Source organism: Polyodon spathula, chromosome 20 (assembly GCF_017654505.1).
Source record: "Polyodon spathula isolate WHYD16114869_AA chromosome 20, ASM1765450v1, whole genome shotgun sequence".
NCBI classification, from domain to species: Eukaryota; Metazoa; Chordata; class Actinopteri; order Acipenseriformes; family Polyodontidae; genus Polyodon; species Polyodon spathula.
In genome coordinates this window covers 11,781,594-11,800,576 of record NC_054553.1, presented here as the reverse complement: position 1 = coordinate 11,800,576, position 18,983 = coordinate 11,781,594, and the positions used below count along the sequence as shown (strand labels likewise).

General features: G+C 37.7%; 1 protein-coding gene across 2 annotated transcripts in view; it reads right to left on the bottom strand.

The window, feature by feature from the left end:
* Positions 1 to 3,830: 3,830 nt before the first annotated feature.
* Positions 3,831 to 18,983, bottom strand: part of LOC121295637 (ATP-binding cassette sub-family B member 7, mitochondrial-like) — a 65,251-nt gene continuing 50,098 nt past the window's right edge. For both annotated transcript variants that reach the window (XM_041220537.1, XM_041220538.1), the window contains 3 exons: positions 9,554 to 9,657; positions 8,710 to 8,817; positions 3,831 to 4,307 (listed from right to left, as the gene is read on the bottom strand). In XM_041220537.1, the coding sequence (XP_041076471.1) occupies positions 4,092 to 4,307; positions 8,710 to 8,817; positions 9,554 to 9,657 (428 nt within the window). In that variant the 3' untranslated portion in view covers positions 3,831 to 4,091. The remainder of the gene's footprint in view (positions 4,308 to 8,709; positions 8,818 to 9,553; positions 9,658 to 18,983) is intronic.

Sequence of the window (18,983 nt, the reverse complement as noted above, 5' to 3'; positions counted from 1 at the left end):
CTCCTGGGAGAGGCAACCAGGTTTTTGGTGTTTGGTAGAGTTCATGATGCTGTTGACCTTAACAAGGGCCCAGGACCAGTGGAAGCAAAACAGCCCCATAACATCAAAGCTCCACCATCATATTTTACAGTTGGTATGAGGTTCTTTGCTGCATACGCATCCTTTGGGCCAAAGAGCTCTATTTTCGTCTCATCCGACCATAGCACCCAGTTCCAATCCAAGTGCCAATGCTGTTTAGCAAACTCCTGGCACTTACATTTGTTGGTTGTTCTCACTGAAGGCTTTTTTCTGGCAACCCTTTCAAATAGGCTATTGGCATGGAGGTGGCGTCTAATTGTAGATTTGGAGACCCGAAGATGAAACCAAGTTCTGTAATTCTCCAACTGTTGCCCTTGTATTCTTCTGCCTCCCGAACCATCTTCCTCATTGTGCCTGGGGGCAAGATTCACTTGCGTCCTCTACCAGGCAGATTTACCACTGTTTCACTGGTTTGAACCTCTTAATTATTGCCCTAATAGTGGTAAGTGGTATATTTAGTTTTTTTAGCTATTTTTTTGTACCCATTGCCTGATTTATGAAGGTCAACAACCATTTGTCTCTTTTCATTTGTGAGTTCTTTGCCTTCCCCCATGGTGATGCGTGTTATCTCATTTTTATACCCCAGTGAAACAGGAAACCATGAGGCCACAATACAGTTTCAAGGAGTTCTGACTCTACATGAATTTTTTTCATCATCTGAACAATTACGTCTGTAGTTTTGATTTTGAACTAAAATACTTTAAATTTATAATAATAAATTAATAAATCTTAGAAATGGCCCCAAGTTGACACCTATCTTTGAGAAAAAAAAAAAACAACATTACTTGTTAATAGTATATATATATACACACACACACACACACACCTGTAAATCCGATACTGTAAACCCTTTATTTGAGTACCATTTATTTTATATAGTTTATCATTATCAATGTAAATCTCCAATTTAAATGTACTTTCCACAACAGTGTTACAGTTTGCCCTTCATTGCTACATTGTGTATAAATCAGAGTTGGTTTTATTTACCCCCCATTTTTTTTGTTTCCCAATTCAAAGAAAAAAAGTTTTGTTTGTTGCCTCACCTCTGCAATTCCCTTGCCGATCAGGAGACCTGCAGATAAATAGCCGACCTCCTTTACCCGCTGAACCAAAGCAACAGATTCCACCTAGTTACTGAAACCTGGAGGCAAGGCACATCCCAGACAGTCCATGCCTTGACTCACTGGGTTCCTGGGCCGGAGCTTTAACCTTAGTTTCGTAGGAAACAAAACAGAAAACGGCTGCATATATAAAAGGTGAGGGTTGGGGGCTTTATTCTTTCTAGGAAAAGGAGGAATTTGATGTACTGTAAATATAAGAATATTCATCTTTATTGCTTATCCATGAATTTAGGAGCTCCAAGACAAAAAAAAACCAAAAACACAAACACTGGCAATGCTTAATTCATTCATAACCTATTCGGTCAATAAGGCTGAAACACGGCATACTGTGCACTAAAATATTTATTTACTTTCCTGTAATGATCACAATCTGGTGGGTGTGGCTATATGTAAACTACTAATGGCAAGTGTATATATATATACAACCACAAAAAATAAACAACAGCATATGAAAAGGCTGTTTGGAGTTTATGTGTGCGCTAATTTAAAAATATGCTCAAACACAGTATCTGTGCATTGCAGGTCAAACCTGTGAGCTGACCACACAAGAAAGGAAAGTGGTCCTCAGGAAAGTGGTCATTGTACATGATATTTACAATACAAGGCCCTGAATGCACAATCAACTGTCCAAAATCAGTCTGTATTAAAACAAACAATGTAATAACTTGAACACTTTAGATAATATGTAAAACCTGGAATCACATTCTGTGGCATGACAAACTATGGAAAATGTTAGTTCAGGAAAAAAATAAATATAAATAAATAAGAAACCAAATATTAAAACTAAAATACAGAATTCAAGGTTTCTTTTCCAGTGATAATCTGCAACAGGCACTAACATAACATTATTAACAAGAACAAAATACAACAAAGACTGACATCTGTAGAACTGACGATTTAAAAGGACTGGAAACATTTTAAGGCACTTCATTTATTAGACCTGAAGAAATGTTGCTGGAAGAAGCAATAATATGAAATCTACATAAAAGGCTTTCATTCTGCAGTCCACTTTAATACCTGAACCTCGCAGAGATTGTGTAATTTATTGTGAAGCATCCTGACTGTAAAGGTCACTTGTCCACATTCCCCTGCAGCCCAGCAGGTCGTCTTTATAGCCAGGCTTGCTTACACTTAACCTCGAGGATCCCAGCTTGCTTGTATCACAAGGATGCAGCAGGCTATGCAGGACTTTGACACTTCACTGCACACACTGATTCCTTTTTAGAAACACAAATAGAAAATGTGCTTTTAAGAATAAACACCACTACAGGTTCTCCTGTTTTGCTTTTTGTATTTTTTTTTTTTTTTTTTTTACTAACATAAACATACATCTTCTTCTGTGGTCTAGTACATTTTAGAAAAGCTAGACCAAATTGTACTAGGGTACAGATCATCCCTGTGCGTAACCAGTAGGGTGTACAGATCAGTTCCTTGTGTGATGGAAGCACCTCAGTGTTGTTCAAAATGGGCAAACAAAGATTTCAGTGACCATCTGAACCTTCTAGAGTACCCCAAAGCAGACGGAATGTGCCTGAACAACGTACACATACAGTATACCCATACACCATGCAAAACGAGCATCAGAGAGGTTTGTACAGAAGGATGTGGTGTTTGACAAGCTAGCTCACCCAGCAGTTAACTGATTTCAACACACTTCAGGGCTTGAGGGAAATCTTACAGCACACACCACCTAGACGTGACAGCTGATCCAGACTAAGCAGCTCAGATTTAGTTCTGTACCCGTTAGGACTGCTCATGGCCGTGGTTTCTGTTGTTTTCAATCATCCAGAGTACATATACAGGTCATGCATTTTATTTATTTGTATTTAAATTTGGTGGTTGTGAATTTATTGCACGTGAAATCTGAGGCACAGTTTGAGCAGATGTGTTGAGAGTTTCATGCCATCAATGCACCTTAATCCTGACCTGAACCCTCTCTAAAATCAGTCAAGAGGAGACTGACAGGTATTAAAACTAAGTGGATGGTTTGCGATGCCGACTAATTTCCACTGGGGGCGAAGCCGAGACCAAAAAAACTCATTTGTGACCCGACCCAGATTCCAACACACAAAACATGTAAGGAGTCAGTACAAAATGTAACCCCTCCCAAGTATATCCAAGACAACCACATTTTCTTGGAAATTCAAAATCATCTTTACTGTCAATAAAATGCTGCAACGCTGACGTACACTATACTATAAACACGCTTGATCACATTTGTAAACCAACAAATTTGCATTTGTAAAATATTTTTGTAATCCCAGGCATGTCGGAGCTTCCTAGAATAAAGAAGTCATTATGAAACCTTCAAGTTAATAAAAAAAAGTATCTGACAGGTATTAAAACTAAGGGGACGGTTTGTGATGCCGACTAATAAATAAAAAAAAATAAAGTATCTATTCATTCATTTTAAAATGTGTTACTCAGAATTGTGGCAATTACAAATAACGTTTGAGATTTTATATATTATATATATATATATATATATATATATATATATATATATGTGTGTGTGTGTGTGTGGTGTGTGTGTGTGTGTGTGTGTATATATAATATATATATATATATATATATATATATATATATATATATATATATATATATATATATATAAGCTCAAAGAGCCAGCTGTTTTATTTTTTATATATATATAGACACATACACACATACACACACACACACACATATAGCATTTGGGAGGACAGTCTCGCTTTATGTGAACACAAATTTGGCTTATGAACATGGATTCAAACCAATGTGCTGCCAAGGACAGCCAAATACAATTATAAAACAGGAAGAGAGAAGGTCAATGTGTTCTATAAACAGCTCACACCTGAGTACCACTGCAAAACGCTGCAGCAAACTAATATCCACTGTACAGCTGGCCCCTCTTTAGCAGGAGCAGTTCCCGCAGCCCTTCACACTGTTGAGGATCTCCTCCTGCAGTTTCTTCCTCTCCTCCTCTTTCCTGGTCAGCCTCTCGCTCTTCTCATCCGGCTTGCCATTGCTGCTCAGGATCTTGCTGTTCTGCGTGTTCCACAGGTCTGAGTACAGGCTGTTTGGGTTGCTCAGGAGTTCGTAGTGAGAACCCCGCTCCGCTACTTTACCCTAAAACCGTGGGGAAACAAAGAGATCAGAAATTAACACACAGCAACACGTCTGAAGCCATCATCTCAGAGCATTTGGTTGCTCTCTCATCCAGGAAACAATAAATAATCAAATCACATGGCAGTTATTTTAATAGGTGTGGAGAGAATAGTTGGGCAAGTTGTCAAGCCTTTGATCTTCACATACATACGCTTGTTCATTAATTTTTTAAAACAAAGTGGGCTTGCGTCTTCAAAAAATATTTATTAAAACATTATTTTTTGAAACTTTTTCTCATACAATGTAGTGTATTTGAAAGTACTCACTTTCTCTAAAACTGAACATTACTAAATATTTCAGACTGCCGTTGAACATCAAACTGTAGATAGAAACGAGAGGTTTCTCTGTTTTATAGTCTATTTTTCTGATCTTTGTGATGCCCAATTTCTTGGACCTGGTGATTTGACTAACTTTAAAAAAAAAAAAAAAAACGAATTTAAACATGGTGTTCTTACTACTGAAGAAAAAATATACAGCGGTTCATTCTGAACACTAATTAAAATTATTTGACATGCTGATTTTGTAACATGTACACTTACACTGGACGTGCATGGAGAAATAGGACGAGACCAGTGTGAAAACCTGTATTCTAAAGTAACATTTAAACTTGTCAGCAGGCAAAAGCAATAGTCTTTATATTATTGGTTTTGGTGTTCTGTTTTTAAAAATTGACATAGCTTTAGCTACATTATTTGTTGACCTTTCCATGAAAGTTTTTTTCCGCAAATCGCCAGTGAAATGTATTAAAAACCACTTTGCCAAAATCGTAGCCTTACTAATAGTTAATATATGGGTGAAAAAAAAAAAATCAATATAGATTTTTTCATAATTCGTTTGAAAACTATTTTGCAGATCCAATAAGGTTAACAGCATTCAGCATTCATTATGACCAGAGTAGAACGTCAAGGTCAGTTTTTAATCCAAATAGCTCTTGAAAGCCCTTGCTACTTGTAAATATATGTGAGTCTGTGTTGTTTATCAGATGTGGTGCATTTTATGAGGTTATTATAAGGCCACTATCTTAATAACATAAGGTTAAACCGCTTAATTTCTGGCTGGGACGTCTAGGTTTTATCTAATGTAGTTACCCTCAGCTAAGACAAAAATGTCTACACCGGGATATTGTAACACAGCAGTTGGGGGTTGGCTTGAATCCATGGCATGCCTACGGGTTCTATAGATTCAGCTTGAGAAAACGTTGTCACCAGCGATAAAAATTCTTCAAAACTCAGCAACACAGATGCTGCTGGGCTCATTCTGTTCTGAGCAAAACGGGCATACAAAATTTGCATCAGTAAGATCAGAACCCAATGTTATGCGTGAGCTGCAGAATAATGAATACTACAGCCATTAAGCATCTGTATCGTAGCCTTTTTTATTTTTCGTATTCGCTTCCGGTCACACTGTCACTGTTCTCTGTCTATGCAGCTGAACCTTTTACTTCTAACATTATCTTTATTCTTCTTTTGTTGTTCATCACATGCTGTGTTATTCTGCTTTAATGAAGCCGAGGGATAGGGGAATGACAGATTAAACATTTCCTCTGAAAGGGACACTCCGTTCAGCACTAAGGTCATTAGAAGACTCCACCAAAAGGGGAGGAGATGGCTACTTTAATGTCATGCAGTACCTTCAGAGGATTAGAAATGTACACCTGGACATATATATAATAGCTGACCCTATCAGACTTACCCATCACCCACACCCAAAACAAACAGTATTACTTATCTTTTTTTTTTATTAAATAATGTGTGTGTGTGCATAATCCGTGGATAAATGAGGTGTCATTGCGTGTCAATAGAATGCATGAATAAAATACAGAAACTAGTAATTAGTGTGTACTGGAGATGTATGCAATACAATATATTACAAAGACAGAGTAATGTTTTAAAATTTGTTTACTTTGACAGTGATACGCCTAGCAAAATCTTTTCAAAATGTGATACACCTCCATCCCCATTTCCTCAGCCTTTTCTGTCACCAAAAAAAAATTAAAAATACTTTTAAAGTATACATGTACTACTACTACTACTACAAAAAAAAATCATAAAACATTTTATGATGGGAATAAGCTACTTAGCTCATTTACTCTTCGCATTAATATTAAATAATGGTAGCGAAGTGTTGCTAGTTTTCTGGGATTTCAAACAAAAAATACAATTCTATATAAAAAAAAAGTTCTTTAAAACTAAATAACAAGCCTGTTGTGTAATTTAAACTTGTTTTACATTTCAACAAAATACGTACCAGAGAACTAATTTTACAGAATCCTTCTGCTATTCATACATGAATCCTCGCAACTGTAGCGCTGTTGTCTTGGCATTTACTCCACAGGTTAGACCGACTCATGCGTCTTCATATGTGTGTCCGCAGGCATTAAGTCGTCAGGGAGCCGCGGATAAACAGAGTGCGTGCGTGTCTCATTTATATATATATATATATATATATATATATATATATATATATATATATATATATATATATATATATATATATATATATATTATAGGGTTACAGCAAACCAGCAGTTTCTGTATTTTATCAAACATTAATTTACATTGCATTGAGAAATCCTTTACCTGTCTTCTAGTGATTATTAGTAAGAATCAACTTGCACAGCATTGCTGTCATACAAAAGGACAGGGGCTCTGGTGGGCGTTCAAGGAATCTACAAGACTGCACCCCCAGGTGTTGTCAGATCTAAAGGGATAAGCATCTTCTCTCCCTGTGTTGCAAACAGTAGAACTGCGTATACTGCACTGTATCGGGAGGAATGTGGAATGCAAAACTACTGCTTTCAGGAAACGGGGCTTTTGTTTCTTTTCCTGAAATCCTTTTGTTTGCCCCTCAACCTTGAATAAATGCAATGCCAGATAATTGCTAGTTTCATGAGCTGCCTACACATAAACCTTCTGGACTCGACACATCAGACAGATGGACTGGAAACTGGAATTGTACAATACTCTGCTTGCATCAGATATGGTCGTCATCTGCTTATATACTCCAGCTGCAAATGCTGCTTGCTGTATCTGTCTTATCTCTGTGCTCCTTTAGAATCACGACAGTACTGGAGAATCTATTGGATTCCTTGAATAGTATCTATTTTACAACATGCAAAAAAAAAAAAAAACCTCCAAGATGTTCTTTCATCTTGCATAATGCAAATTGTATATGAAGTGCAATCTGATTTAATAAAATGCATCTTGCAGCAACTGATTACGTACACTGTAATTGCGAGGGAAATGGAGCCCAATATTGAACACTGTGTGTGAAGCTACAATCTGTTACTAGTGTTTGGGAGGGTTGCCAGCATCCAAATCCCCAATGTCTACAGACTACAGGAAATATAACTGAAAAGCACCACACAGATTGTCTCTACCTATACACAGGTAGCACACTAGATGCTCTCCCAAGGCTTATTGTTAAGTGTTTGCAGAAAACCAAGTCATTCTGTTTTTTCAGCGTTTTAAAAGATAGCTGTTTGTAACAAATGTAATATTCAATGCAGATTGTGAGTGGGAGGCAGGCTGTCACAGAGCAACACATTTAATTGTTTTGTAATGCCCCCTGCTTTCCTTCATAATGATCCCCAATAGAAATACACCCAGGATAATTCAAGGGAACATTTTACAATAGAAAATAAATGTGGTGCCAAAAATAGAAATGTATCCCAACATGTCAAGACAGCTAATTATGTACTTAGATGGGCAAACAGTTGTATGATAAATTAGACAGAAACCAAAAAAACGTTTGAAGATAAATTATAACATACAAGCACATATAGATAGCAAGATCTTTCAGCTTTTTTTTTTTTTTTTATTTTTTTTTTTAAATACAGTTGTTGCTCGTGATTTCTGCATGATCAAATAATATCCGCTGCCTATTATAATTACAAAGGCTGTCGTTTAACAAAAACACATTTCAAAAGACAGTTACTAACATGTGGATATGATCAAGGGTATTGACAGACTTAGATTCATTATTTTAAATGAGGGCCCTTGGAGTTCAGTTTGCTTTTTAAAGCACCAAGGACTTCACGCACTAAGTCTAAATCACCTTTGTCAACGTGAGGGGCTTGTTACTTCAACATTTAGGATACGATCCCTGCTTTTCCAATGCACAGCAGTAAAGACAGCAAGCAATGTCTTTTCAACTGGTATTTAAGAGCATCTCATGTTTTTGGATGGATTGATTTTAAAATAGTTCCCCTTTACAGCTAAAAAGGTTTGGTTAAGCGGCATTAAAAAGGTTTGGTTTAACAGCATTAAAAAGGTTTGGTTTGGTACCAATTCCAATAGCTTTGCACCCTCACCCATCCCTACCACTGGAAAGCAAAGTAAAAATACGGATTATAATTATTTACCTGATTCAGGACAATAATTTCATCTGCATCTACAATAGTAGACAGCCTGTGAGCGATGAAGATGGACGTGCGATCTTTTACCATCTCTTTCATAGAACTTAGTATATTCTGAAAAAAGATTAATAGAACAATTATAACCGGTGAACACATGCAGTCAAAATCAGTAGCTTCAAATGTATGTATTTATTTTGTTTAATTGTGATAGAGTAATTGCAATAAGAACCACCAAAGAAAGAATTCAACAAGGTGGCATTCAAATAAATAGTAATTTCAATCTACTTTCTCCAATAAAAAAGCATCACTACCTTTCAAGTTACATAATTTATTTTTGCCAAAATTGTACATATTTTAGTCAATTCAAATAAACAATATCAACTGGAAAAGAAATGCAGATCGCAAGTACTGACATCTGTCTTTGAATCTTTGTCAAAATGTGGGATGCCCTGGATTTTTCACAGCTGTACATATATCTTCAACAGATCAGAATCAACAAGACTCTCTGTGTTCTCTTCACCACCCTCAATGTTTGACTGTATTCAGAACTGAAGTGTGCTCTACGGACAGAACCATGATGTTTCCATCCCAGTGTTCAAGCAAACCAAAACAAACATGTAATGCATGATACTCAGGAGAATAAAGTTACATTTCTATAGGCTTTCAATACAGAATGCATTTGGACCATGGACGAAGTATCTAAACAATATCTATAAATTGTGTTTGTTTTCATAGAATAGCATTACTATTGGTAATCAGTAGTTCTGGACACTAATTGCATCGTAGCTTACAGATTCCATGTGTATGTACAATAAATTAAAGAGAGTAGTAATTTGTGTGTGATTGGTACCTCTTCAGTGATGGAGTCCAGAGAAGATGTGGCTTCATCATACAAGAGGATAGGGGGGTTTTTCAGGATGGCTCTGGCAATGGCTACTCTTTGCTTTTCTCCTCCTGAAAGAAGTAATCAATAACGGCATTGATCAAACAGACAATTTTTAACAAGATTCTCAGTACTATACATACCTGCTGTGAAGGGGCGGTGACCGACATTCTGAACTCTGAACTACACCCCTACCCCCACCCAAAGATATGCCCTCACCTTATGTGATTCCCAGTTGCAGCCACTATATTCAGCAAATTGCTTTGCAAATAAATTGAACCAACTGCTTGAAGTAATTAGTATTTATCATAGTACTTAAAACTTAACTTAGTACTCAAAATGCAGTTGTACGTAAAAAGCAGAACACTACTTTTCATGTGTCACAGGGGATATGCCTCCCTTGTAGTGGATAATAGCTATTCAAATTGATAGAAATACAAAGTAAAAAATAGTCTGCCTAAAGTACTGTTTGCTCATTAACACCACAGCTGCAATTATTCACCAGCTAAGACTGGCCTATTGACCCGCTGCAGAGGAAACAAGCTTTTTCTTGCGGTAGCCAGTTACTGATCTAAAAAAGTGTATTTGAGAGAAGAAAGCTAAAAATATCATAAACACTGTACATCATCTATATGTACTGGAGAGGTCTGACAAGTTAAGGCAAAGGGCCATATTTGGATATGCAAAGACTATTTTTTTTTTTAGGAGAGGAATAAAATCTACAGAGAACATTCAATTGCTTCTAAGTAGTTTATTCTATTACAAATGATATATGAGACATGCACACTGTTTATTTTATTTTTTATATATATATATATATATATATATATATATATATATAATATGCATACATAAATACATACACAGTGCCTTGCAAAAGTATTCAGACCCCTGACCAATTCTCTCATATTACCGAATTACAAATGGTACATTGAAATTTCATTCTGTTTGATATTTTATTCTTAAACACTGAAACTCAGAATCAATTATTGTAAGGTGACATTGGTTTTATGTTGGGAAATATTTAAGAAAAATAAAAAACTGAAATATCTTGCTTGCATAAGTATTCAACCCCTGTGCTGTGGAAGCTCACAGTTTGCACCGATGAAAGAAATTGCCCTAACGAGGACACAATTACCTTACCATTGGCCTCCACCTGTGAACCATTAAAGTTGCTGTCACATTTTCTGGATAAAAACCCCACTGTTGAAGGATCATTGGTAAGGCTGTGAATCTGAAGGAAAATGAAGACCAAAGAGTATTCTACAGAAGTTAGAGATAAAGTAATACAAATGCATAGATTAGGGAAAGGGTACAAAATAATATCCAAGTGTTTGGATAGCCCAGTGAGCACAGTTGGATCAATAATCAGGGAGTGGAAGCTGCATCACACCACCCAGGCACTGTCAAGAAAAGGCCGTCCTTCAAAACTCATTGCTCAAACAAGGAGACTTGTGAGAGAAGCCACAGAGAGGCCAACAATCACTTTGAAGGAGCTACAGAGTTCAGTGGCTGGGAGTGGAGTAATGGTGCACCAGTCAACCACATCAAGAGCTCTGCATAACACTGGCCTGTATGGGAGGGTGGCAAGAAAGAAACCGTTACTCAAAAAGTACCATCTGAAAGAACGCCTGGAGTTTGCCAGAAAGCATGAGAGTGACCCAGCTGCGATGTGGGAAAAGGTTTTGTGGTCAGATGAGAAAAAGATAGAGCTTTTTGGCCAAAACTCAAAGCGCTATGTGTGGCACAAACCTAACACTGCCCATGCCTTAAGACACACCATCCCTACAGTGAAGTATGGTGGTAGCAGCATCATGCTGTGGGGATGCTTCTCATCAGCAGGGACTGGGCATCTTGTTACAATTGAAGGAAGAATGGATGGAGCAAAATGCTGCACGAGAATCTGCTTCAGTCTGCTAAATAACTGAAGCTTGGGAGGAAATTCACCTTTCAGCAGGACAATGATCCCAAGCACAAGGCCAAAGCAACATTGGAGTGGCTCGAGAACAAAAAGGTGAATGTCCTACAGTGGCCCAGTCAAAGTCCTGATCTCAATCCCACTGAGAATCTGTGGCACTATTTTAAAATTGCAGTCCATAAGCGTCGTCCAACCAACCTGAACAACCTGGAGCAAATCTGCCAAGAAGAATGGGCCAAAATCACTCCGACACTGTGTGCAAAGCTGGTACATACTTACCCCAAAAGACTTAAAGCTGTTATTGCAGTGAAAGGTGGCTCTACCAAATATTAATGTGTGGGGGTTGAATACTTATGCAAGCAAGATATTTCAGTTTTGTATTTTTCTTAAATATTTCCCAGCATAAAACCAATGTCACCTTACAATAACTGATTTTGAGTTGAAGTGTTTTAAAAAAAAATATCGAACAGAACGAAATTTCAATATACCATTTGTAATTCAGTAATATGAGAGAATTGGTCAGGGGTCTGAACACTTTTGCAAGGCACTGTGTGTATGTATGTGTGTGTGTGTGTGTGTGTGTGTGTGTATATATATATATATTCTAATGAACTTTACTGTGATCATGTGATTGTAGAGTTTTACTTTTGTTGTCGTCGTTCCGATATATATGGTTGCTGCACCATTAAAAGCTGTAACTTACACTTGATCACACGTGTGCTTACAAGAACAAGTGGAAAACCTGTTTGTTGTATATTCCTTAACTATGGAACAACAGTGACAAACATTTTTTCCACTTATCGCAAGTAAAATTGGACATGTACTGTGTCCCACATTTTATATTTTAAAACCTACATACTATAGTGATCTCTGTTCCCACAGGCAGGTGCATCACACAGGGTGAGGCAATCCACACACAGGCGGAAGGCGGGCGCGACCCCGGGACCTCTCGCACTGAAGCATAGCGCCGATACCGCTGTACAAAAGAGCCGGCTCCTTTGCAAGAAGCGTATATTGGGCTTATGTCTTTGTATGTGATTACGTCACCTATCAGCTCTGCCTGCTGCCTTCCTCCATGCACACTACAATACTATATCAAGATCTATGTATGGGAAATTGAAGTCATATAGAATGATTATTGTAAAATTGTGTAACTTTGGATTTTTTTTTTTTAAAGACCTTGAAATAAAAAAAAAAGATTTAATCTCTCAAAACTGTTTGGAATACAGACTACTGTTCTTTGTCTGAACGACTTATTTATTTAACGCAGTCTGTTATGCCACATCGCCACAAACTAAACGTATTCCCTTGTGGCTCAACTATTTTTCCCGAAGTTCGCCACGGTGGCTCCAATTAGTAAGTCTGGGGATGTGCTGCTTGTATATAAAAAAAAAAAACACATCGCATCCAAACGGAAAATAAATGTTCTAAAACATATTGTACAGACCAATTACCAGAATCATGCTCCAAAAGATACAAGGATTACCAGTCACCCATGTACACATAACAAAAATATGACAGTGATAGTCACAGGAAGGAGCAGTAGTCATGGTTTCAAATATACCCTCTGGTCTTGGAAGAACATTTTGACAAATGGCAAGAAACACGCAGATTCAAGATCACAGTTAATATTAATGTCAGAATCGGTGCAATATTACTGTCATTAGTAAGGTGAAAACACAGTAAAAAAAAAAAAACATTATTTATTTATTTATTTTTTTAAAACACAGTAGTGACTGTACAATTCTACTAATATTATTAAATCACATTAGCACAATGTTGTGTAACTAGAGCTGCGGTTGGTCAGGGAGACATTCATATTAACATACACTAATAGCACTGTCTACTGGCACAATTTTGCTTTACCGTTCTGTAGTGGAAAGAAAACTGCACCACAGTCAAAATAATGTAAATGACTATGCAGTACATGAATAGCTCTGCAAACCTATTCAGAATTTAGGAAATCTGTAATGTTTTTTTTCACTTGGGACTAAGTATGGCATTTATTAAATGGGAATCAGGTTATAGTGCAATTTAAATATAATACGTATTGTAAATGGTATGGTCTGGTATTTAAATATCTAGTGTTTTCAAATAAAATACATGTATTTTTGCCTTGCTGAAACATAAGAAAGTTTACAAACGAGAGGAGGCCATTCGGCCCATCTTGCTCGTTTGGTTGTTAGTAGCTTAATGATCCCAGAATCTCATCAAGCAGCTTCTTGAAGGATCCCAGGGTGTCAGCTTCAACAACATTACTGGGGAGTTGATTCCAGACTCTCACAATTCTCTGTGTAAAAAAGTGCCTCCTATTTTCTATTCTGAATGTCCCTTTGTCTAATCTCCATTTGTGACCCCTGGTCCTTGATTCTTTTTTCAGGCTGAAAAAGTCCCTTGGGTTAACATTGTCAATACCTTTTAGAATTTTGAATGCTTGAATTAGGTCGCCGCAAAGTCTTCTTTGTTCAAGACTGAAGAGATTCAATTCTTTTAGCCTGTCTGCATATGACATGCCTTTAAAACCTGGAATAATTCTGGTCGCTCTTCTTTGCACTCTTTCTAGAGTAGCAATATATATTTTTTTTTATAGCGAGGTGACCAGAACTGAACACAATATTCAAGATGAGGTCTTCCTAATGCATTGTGCAGTTTTAACATTACTTCCCTTGATTTAAATTCAACACTTTTCACAATGTATCTGAGCATCTTGTTGGCCTTTTTTTACAGCTTCCCCACATTGTCTAGATGAAGACATTTCTGAGTCAACAAAAATTCCTACATCTTTTTCATAGATTCCTTCTCCAATTTCAGTATCTCTCAGTATATGATATTTATAATGCACATTTTTATTTCCTGCGTGCAGTACCTAACACTTTTCTCTATTAAATGTAATTTGACATGTGTATGCCCAGTTCTGAATCTGGTCTAGATCATTTTGAATGACCTTTGCTGCTGCAACAGTGTTCCACTCCTCCTATTTTTGTGTCATCTGCAAATTTAACAAGTTTGCTTACTATTCCAGAATCTAAATAATTAATGTAGATTAGGAATAGCAGAGGACCTAATACTGATCCCTATGGTACTCCATTGGTTACCACACTCCATTCAGCATGTTTATAACTTGAAAAATGTTGTTAAGTTACTTTAGCCACAGTGGCTAACTAAATGAAAGTCTAGAGGGAACATAGTTATGGTATAATAATAAAGATCTGCAAATGTTGGTTGTTACAGAGCTGTGTATCGGGGCGCACCCAGGATCTAGTCTCATCTGTCAACAGGGGAGAATGTGCTAATAAAGTTCAATCTTGTCTCCATGTTGCATATATTACACGCACCAAACTAAAGAACATGCTGTCACAACCAACCCACTGAAGAGTATTGAGAGCTGAAATAAGTACTTTAAGCAAACCAATTTCTCACATAAAGGAGTAAATCAACAATGTTTCACAGGATTATTCTTCTTTTTTGGCCGTTACGCAAGCTGAAAACACAGCGTAGCGGGCTGAATCCAGTCATTTTTACAAGTAACAACGTAATGGCTCGTCCCGTTCAACAGCGCAGGCGAGAACGCTGTATATATACCCCCCTGGGTGCTCCAGTCCATGGTCGGCAGTGGAATAGCCGGGGCTTGAACCGGCGACGTCCAGGCTATAGGGAGCATCCTGCACTCCACGTGAAAGGCGTTCCTTTGAAAATGGGCGGGACTGACAGCAATGGAAGCAATCACACGGCAGATGGAGACGATTGCCCAGTGGTATAAATATGTCAGGGCAATAGTTCAATCTATTTTTGCTCCTATAATGCGGGCATGTCAGAATTTCCAACCACTAAAAAAAAAATTATATATTTTATATATATATATATATATATATATATATATATATATATATATATATATATATACACACACACTTGCTTAACACTGGGCCCTGCGTCACATGAATTTTAATATCTTTCAGAACAGGATTTGAGTATATTTAAACAAAAGAAAAATAAAGCCACACTTCAGCACAATGAAGAAAGGCCAGTGAAAATATTGTTAAATGGTAATAATATTCAAGAAAAATAATTAAAACTACTATTACTCCTATAAAAATGCCCCAATCCCATAGTTTGCCTCCAGTGCCCCTCCTAAAATTCTCATTCTATTCACACAAAATTAATTCCAACGCCAATGCATTTTTCTGCATTACCAGAAGAAAGATTTAGAACCAAGCTTGGCTACTTAGGTTGTGAAGATGTTATTACTGCCTCTAGTCTAAGTGGGTTTACTAGTTCAGGCCTGGGGCCATCTTGCTAAACTCAAATCTGCTCTGCGCACACAAGGGACACAGACGTAAAACTGAAACAAATGGTTATTTGTGTTTCACATTCTACCAACTAATTCCATCAGACAAACCCGATTTTGTTCTAAACAGTTATACAATTCCAGACTTAAAACTGGTTTTGATTTACCTTAGACATAATTTTATCTCCTACCACACAACAAGCAGGCTCCATTGAGTTATGCTCTCCCCTTCCTCTAGCCAAATCAAATTTTAGTACTTATCATATAGTTCAGCAATCTCTTCAAACCTGAGCACAATTCAGAAAACATGTTGGCCTACAAGCAATTTCATTATTCTGCCCTGTAGATAGAAATCACTTATTCCCTCCCTCAGTGAAAGATTTGTCTTCTCGTATATGGCATACAAACGGTGATAAATCTCTAAAAGACCCATTCATTGACAACAGCTTTGCTTCTTTCAAACATCTCTCCCAAAAAACTAAATTTACCGGAGCTCACTTTTTCAGATGAAAACAGGGTAGCACGATTCCCTACGTTTGCACCTGAATCTACTCTTGACTCTCTACTACAGGGATCAGATTGGAGTAGAGGTGTGATATCGAAGATTTATAACAAAATTGTGTGCTTATACTGCCCTTCACTGTCCAACCTAAACATTTTGTGGGATTCAGTTTCTCTGATGACGTCTGTGCCCGCCATGGGCTGATACAATTCAAAGTTTTACATCGCATTCACCTCTCCAAGGTCAGGTCGGCCAGGATGTACCCAGATTTGGATCCAACTTGACAGGTGCAAGCAGGCTCCTGCCACCCTCATCCATATGTTTTCGTCCTGACCTGAGTTGGCCCCCATCTGGACATCTGTCTTTGAGACTCTCTCCCAGACCCTACAGCTACTTATCAATCTCAACCCTCTGACTGCATTAGTTGGTGTAACACCCAGTGACTTCCCTTTGACAAAGCTGCAGTTGGATTCTCTGGCCTTCTCTACCCTGCTGGCTAGGCCCCTGATTCTATTTGCCTGGAAGCAAGCTTGCCCATACTCATGTTGCATGAGGTCCCTTAGTCAGTGAACATCTCATGCTTAACAAAATAAAACATGCACTCTGTGTATGTCTCCCTGACTTCTCATCTCACTGATCTAATTTTTCATAAACTGCACGCTGACCACTTATGGCTCTCCTCTCACTCTCCTCCTGTATCAGTCTCTTACTCTTTCTCCTTCTCAAGTTTCCCTTTCAAAGGAAAAATGACTTTCCTTCCTTCTCTTTCTCCCTTTTGTCCTTTGTTTTCTTTTCTTTTTAGTTCCTCCAAGTTACACTTATTTTTCATTTGTTATTGATTGTTATTTATTAATGAATTCAATAAAAAAAATATTTAAATACAACGCACAAAAAGAAAGGTTCAGTAAACTTGGCCTAAGAAAATTATCTTTTAATAACACAATCAATTACCGGACTCTGCCGGGGGTGTAAAGTTCAGTGAACATATTTATTGACTGGTGAAATACAATTGAAAGTTGTTGCGGTATGCCGTTTTGTCACAAAACAAACATTACACTTTACAAGGTACACTGTGCAGTGCATAAATCGGCACATTTAAAAAAGATAAACACATGAAAATTCAGTCCATTAAAATAAATGGCTTTAGAAATTGGAGTGTCCAGTGTGAAAACACAACACGAAATAATACATTAATGTAGCATCCAAAGTAGCACTATAGCATTGAAACGTTCAATGCAAAAAAGCTCTTGAGTTACAAGCTCTTGCAGTGTCTTAAAAAAATACAAATAATCCAAAATATGGTTTGTAGAGTAACACGAGGAAAGCGTAAATCAATTCAGATTGCAGAGTCTGTATCATCCGATTTGAAACAACCGAACCGCAAGTCTGTCATCTGAACCTTCATCATTGACGGTATAAGCAATTGTCTGAATCAATGCACGGAGCAACTACTTCTAGGCAGTTTTTTCTATTCATGTGATATTTCCCCTCCAGCATTATTTGCACATGGTCATTACAAAACGGATATTAATGGTGAAAATTTTACTTTCAGTTGAAAGTTGCGGGGTGGGGGTGGGGGTGTTCAAACCAGGAGAATCTGGCATTTCCTTTTTTTTGTATTTGATTGACTGTTTTGTAAATGTATCTACAGATATATTCATGATTTCATTTTATTCTGTTTTTCTGAAAATTGGATCATCAATAAAACAGTAATAAAAAATAAAAAAAACAAAGATTAATGGGTTCGATAACACTATGTAACACAATTTTTGTTCCTGGGTAGTAAGTGTTATTTCCTAATTGCTTATGCCTCAAAAGTATAGAAAATGGCTATTATTCCCCACAGACTTTGCTTTTGTGACTAGGACAGTGATATTTTGAAATGTACCTATTTCCAATGAGAAAACGGGCGAATTTGTGTCTTCTCGTTCACATAAAGTCAGAAAAAAACAACATATGAATCCAAATTAACATGTATTTATACTAAAGCAATAGAAGTGAGTAGTTTTTTGAGATTTACGATTATACTGTAAATCACTTTCACAAATCAGCCCCCAAATGTAGTCTCCCATCACGTTCTCGTTATACTGTCCTTGGTAGCAGCGTTCAAAGTCCAGTATATCCTGGTGGAAGTGCTCGCCTTGCTCCTCCGAGTACACTCCCATGTTCTCCTTGAATTTATCAAGATGAGCATCAAGGATATGGACTTTGAGGGACATCCTACAGCCCATTGTGCCGTAGTTCTTCACCAGAGTCTCAACCAGCTCCACATAGTTTTCGGCCTTGTGATTGCCCAGGAAGCCCCGAACCACTGCGACAAAGCTGTTCCAAGCCGCTTTCTCCTTACTAGTGAGCTTCTTGGGGAATTCATTGCACTCCAGGATCTTCTTTATCTGTGGTCCGACGAAGACACCGGCTTTGACCTTTGCCTCAGACAGCTTAGGGAAGAAGTCTTGAAGGTACTTGAAGGCTGCCGACTCCTTATCTAGAGCTCTGACAAACTGTTTCATAAGGCCCAATTTGATGTGCAGTGGTGGCATCAGCACCTTCCGGGGCTCCACCAGTGGCTCCCACTTGACGTTGTTCCTCCCCACAGAGAACTCGGTCCGCTGTGGCCAGTCCCACCTGTGGTAGTGCGCCTTGGTGTCCCTGCTGTCCCAAAGGCAAAGACAGCAGGGAAACTTGGTAA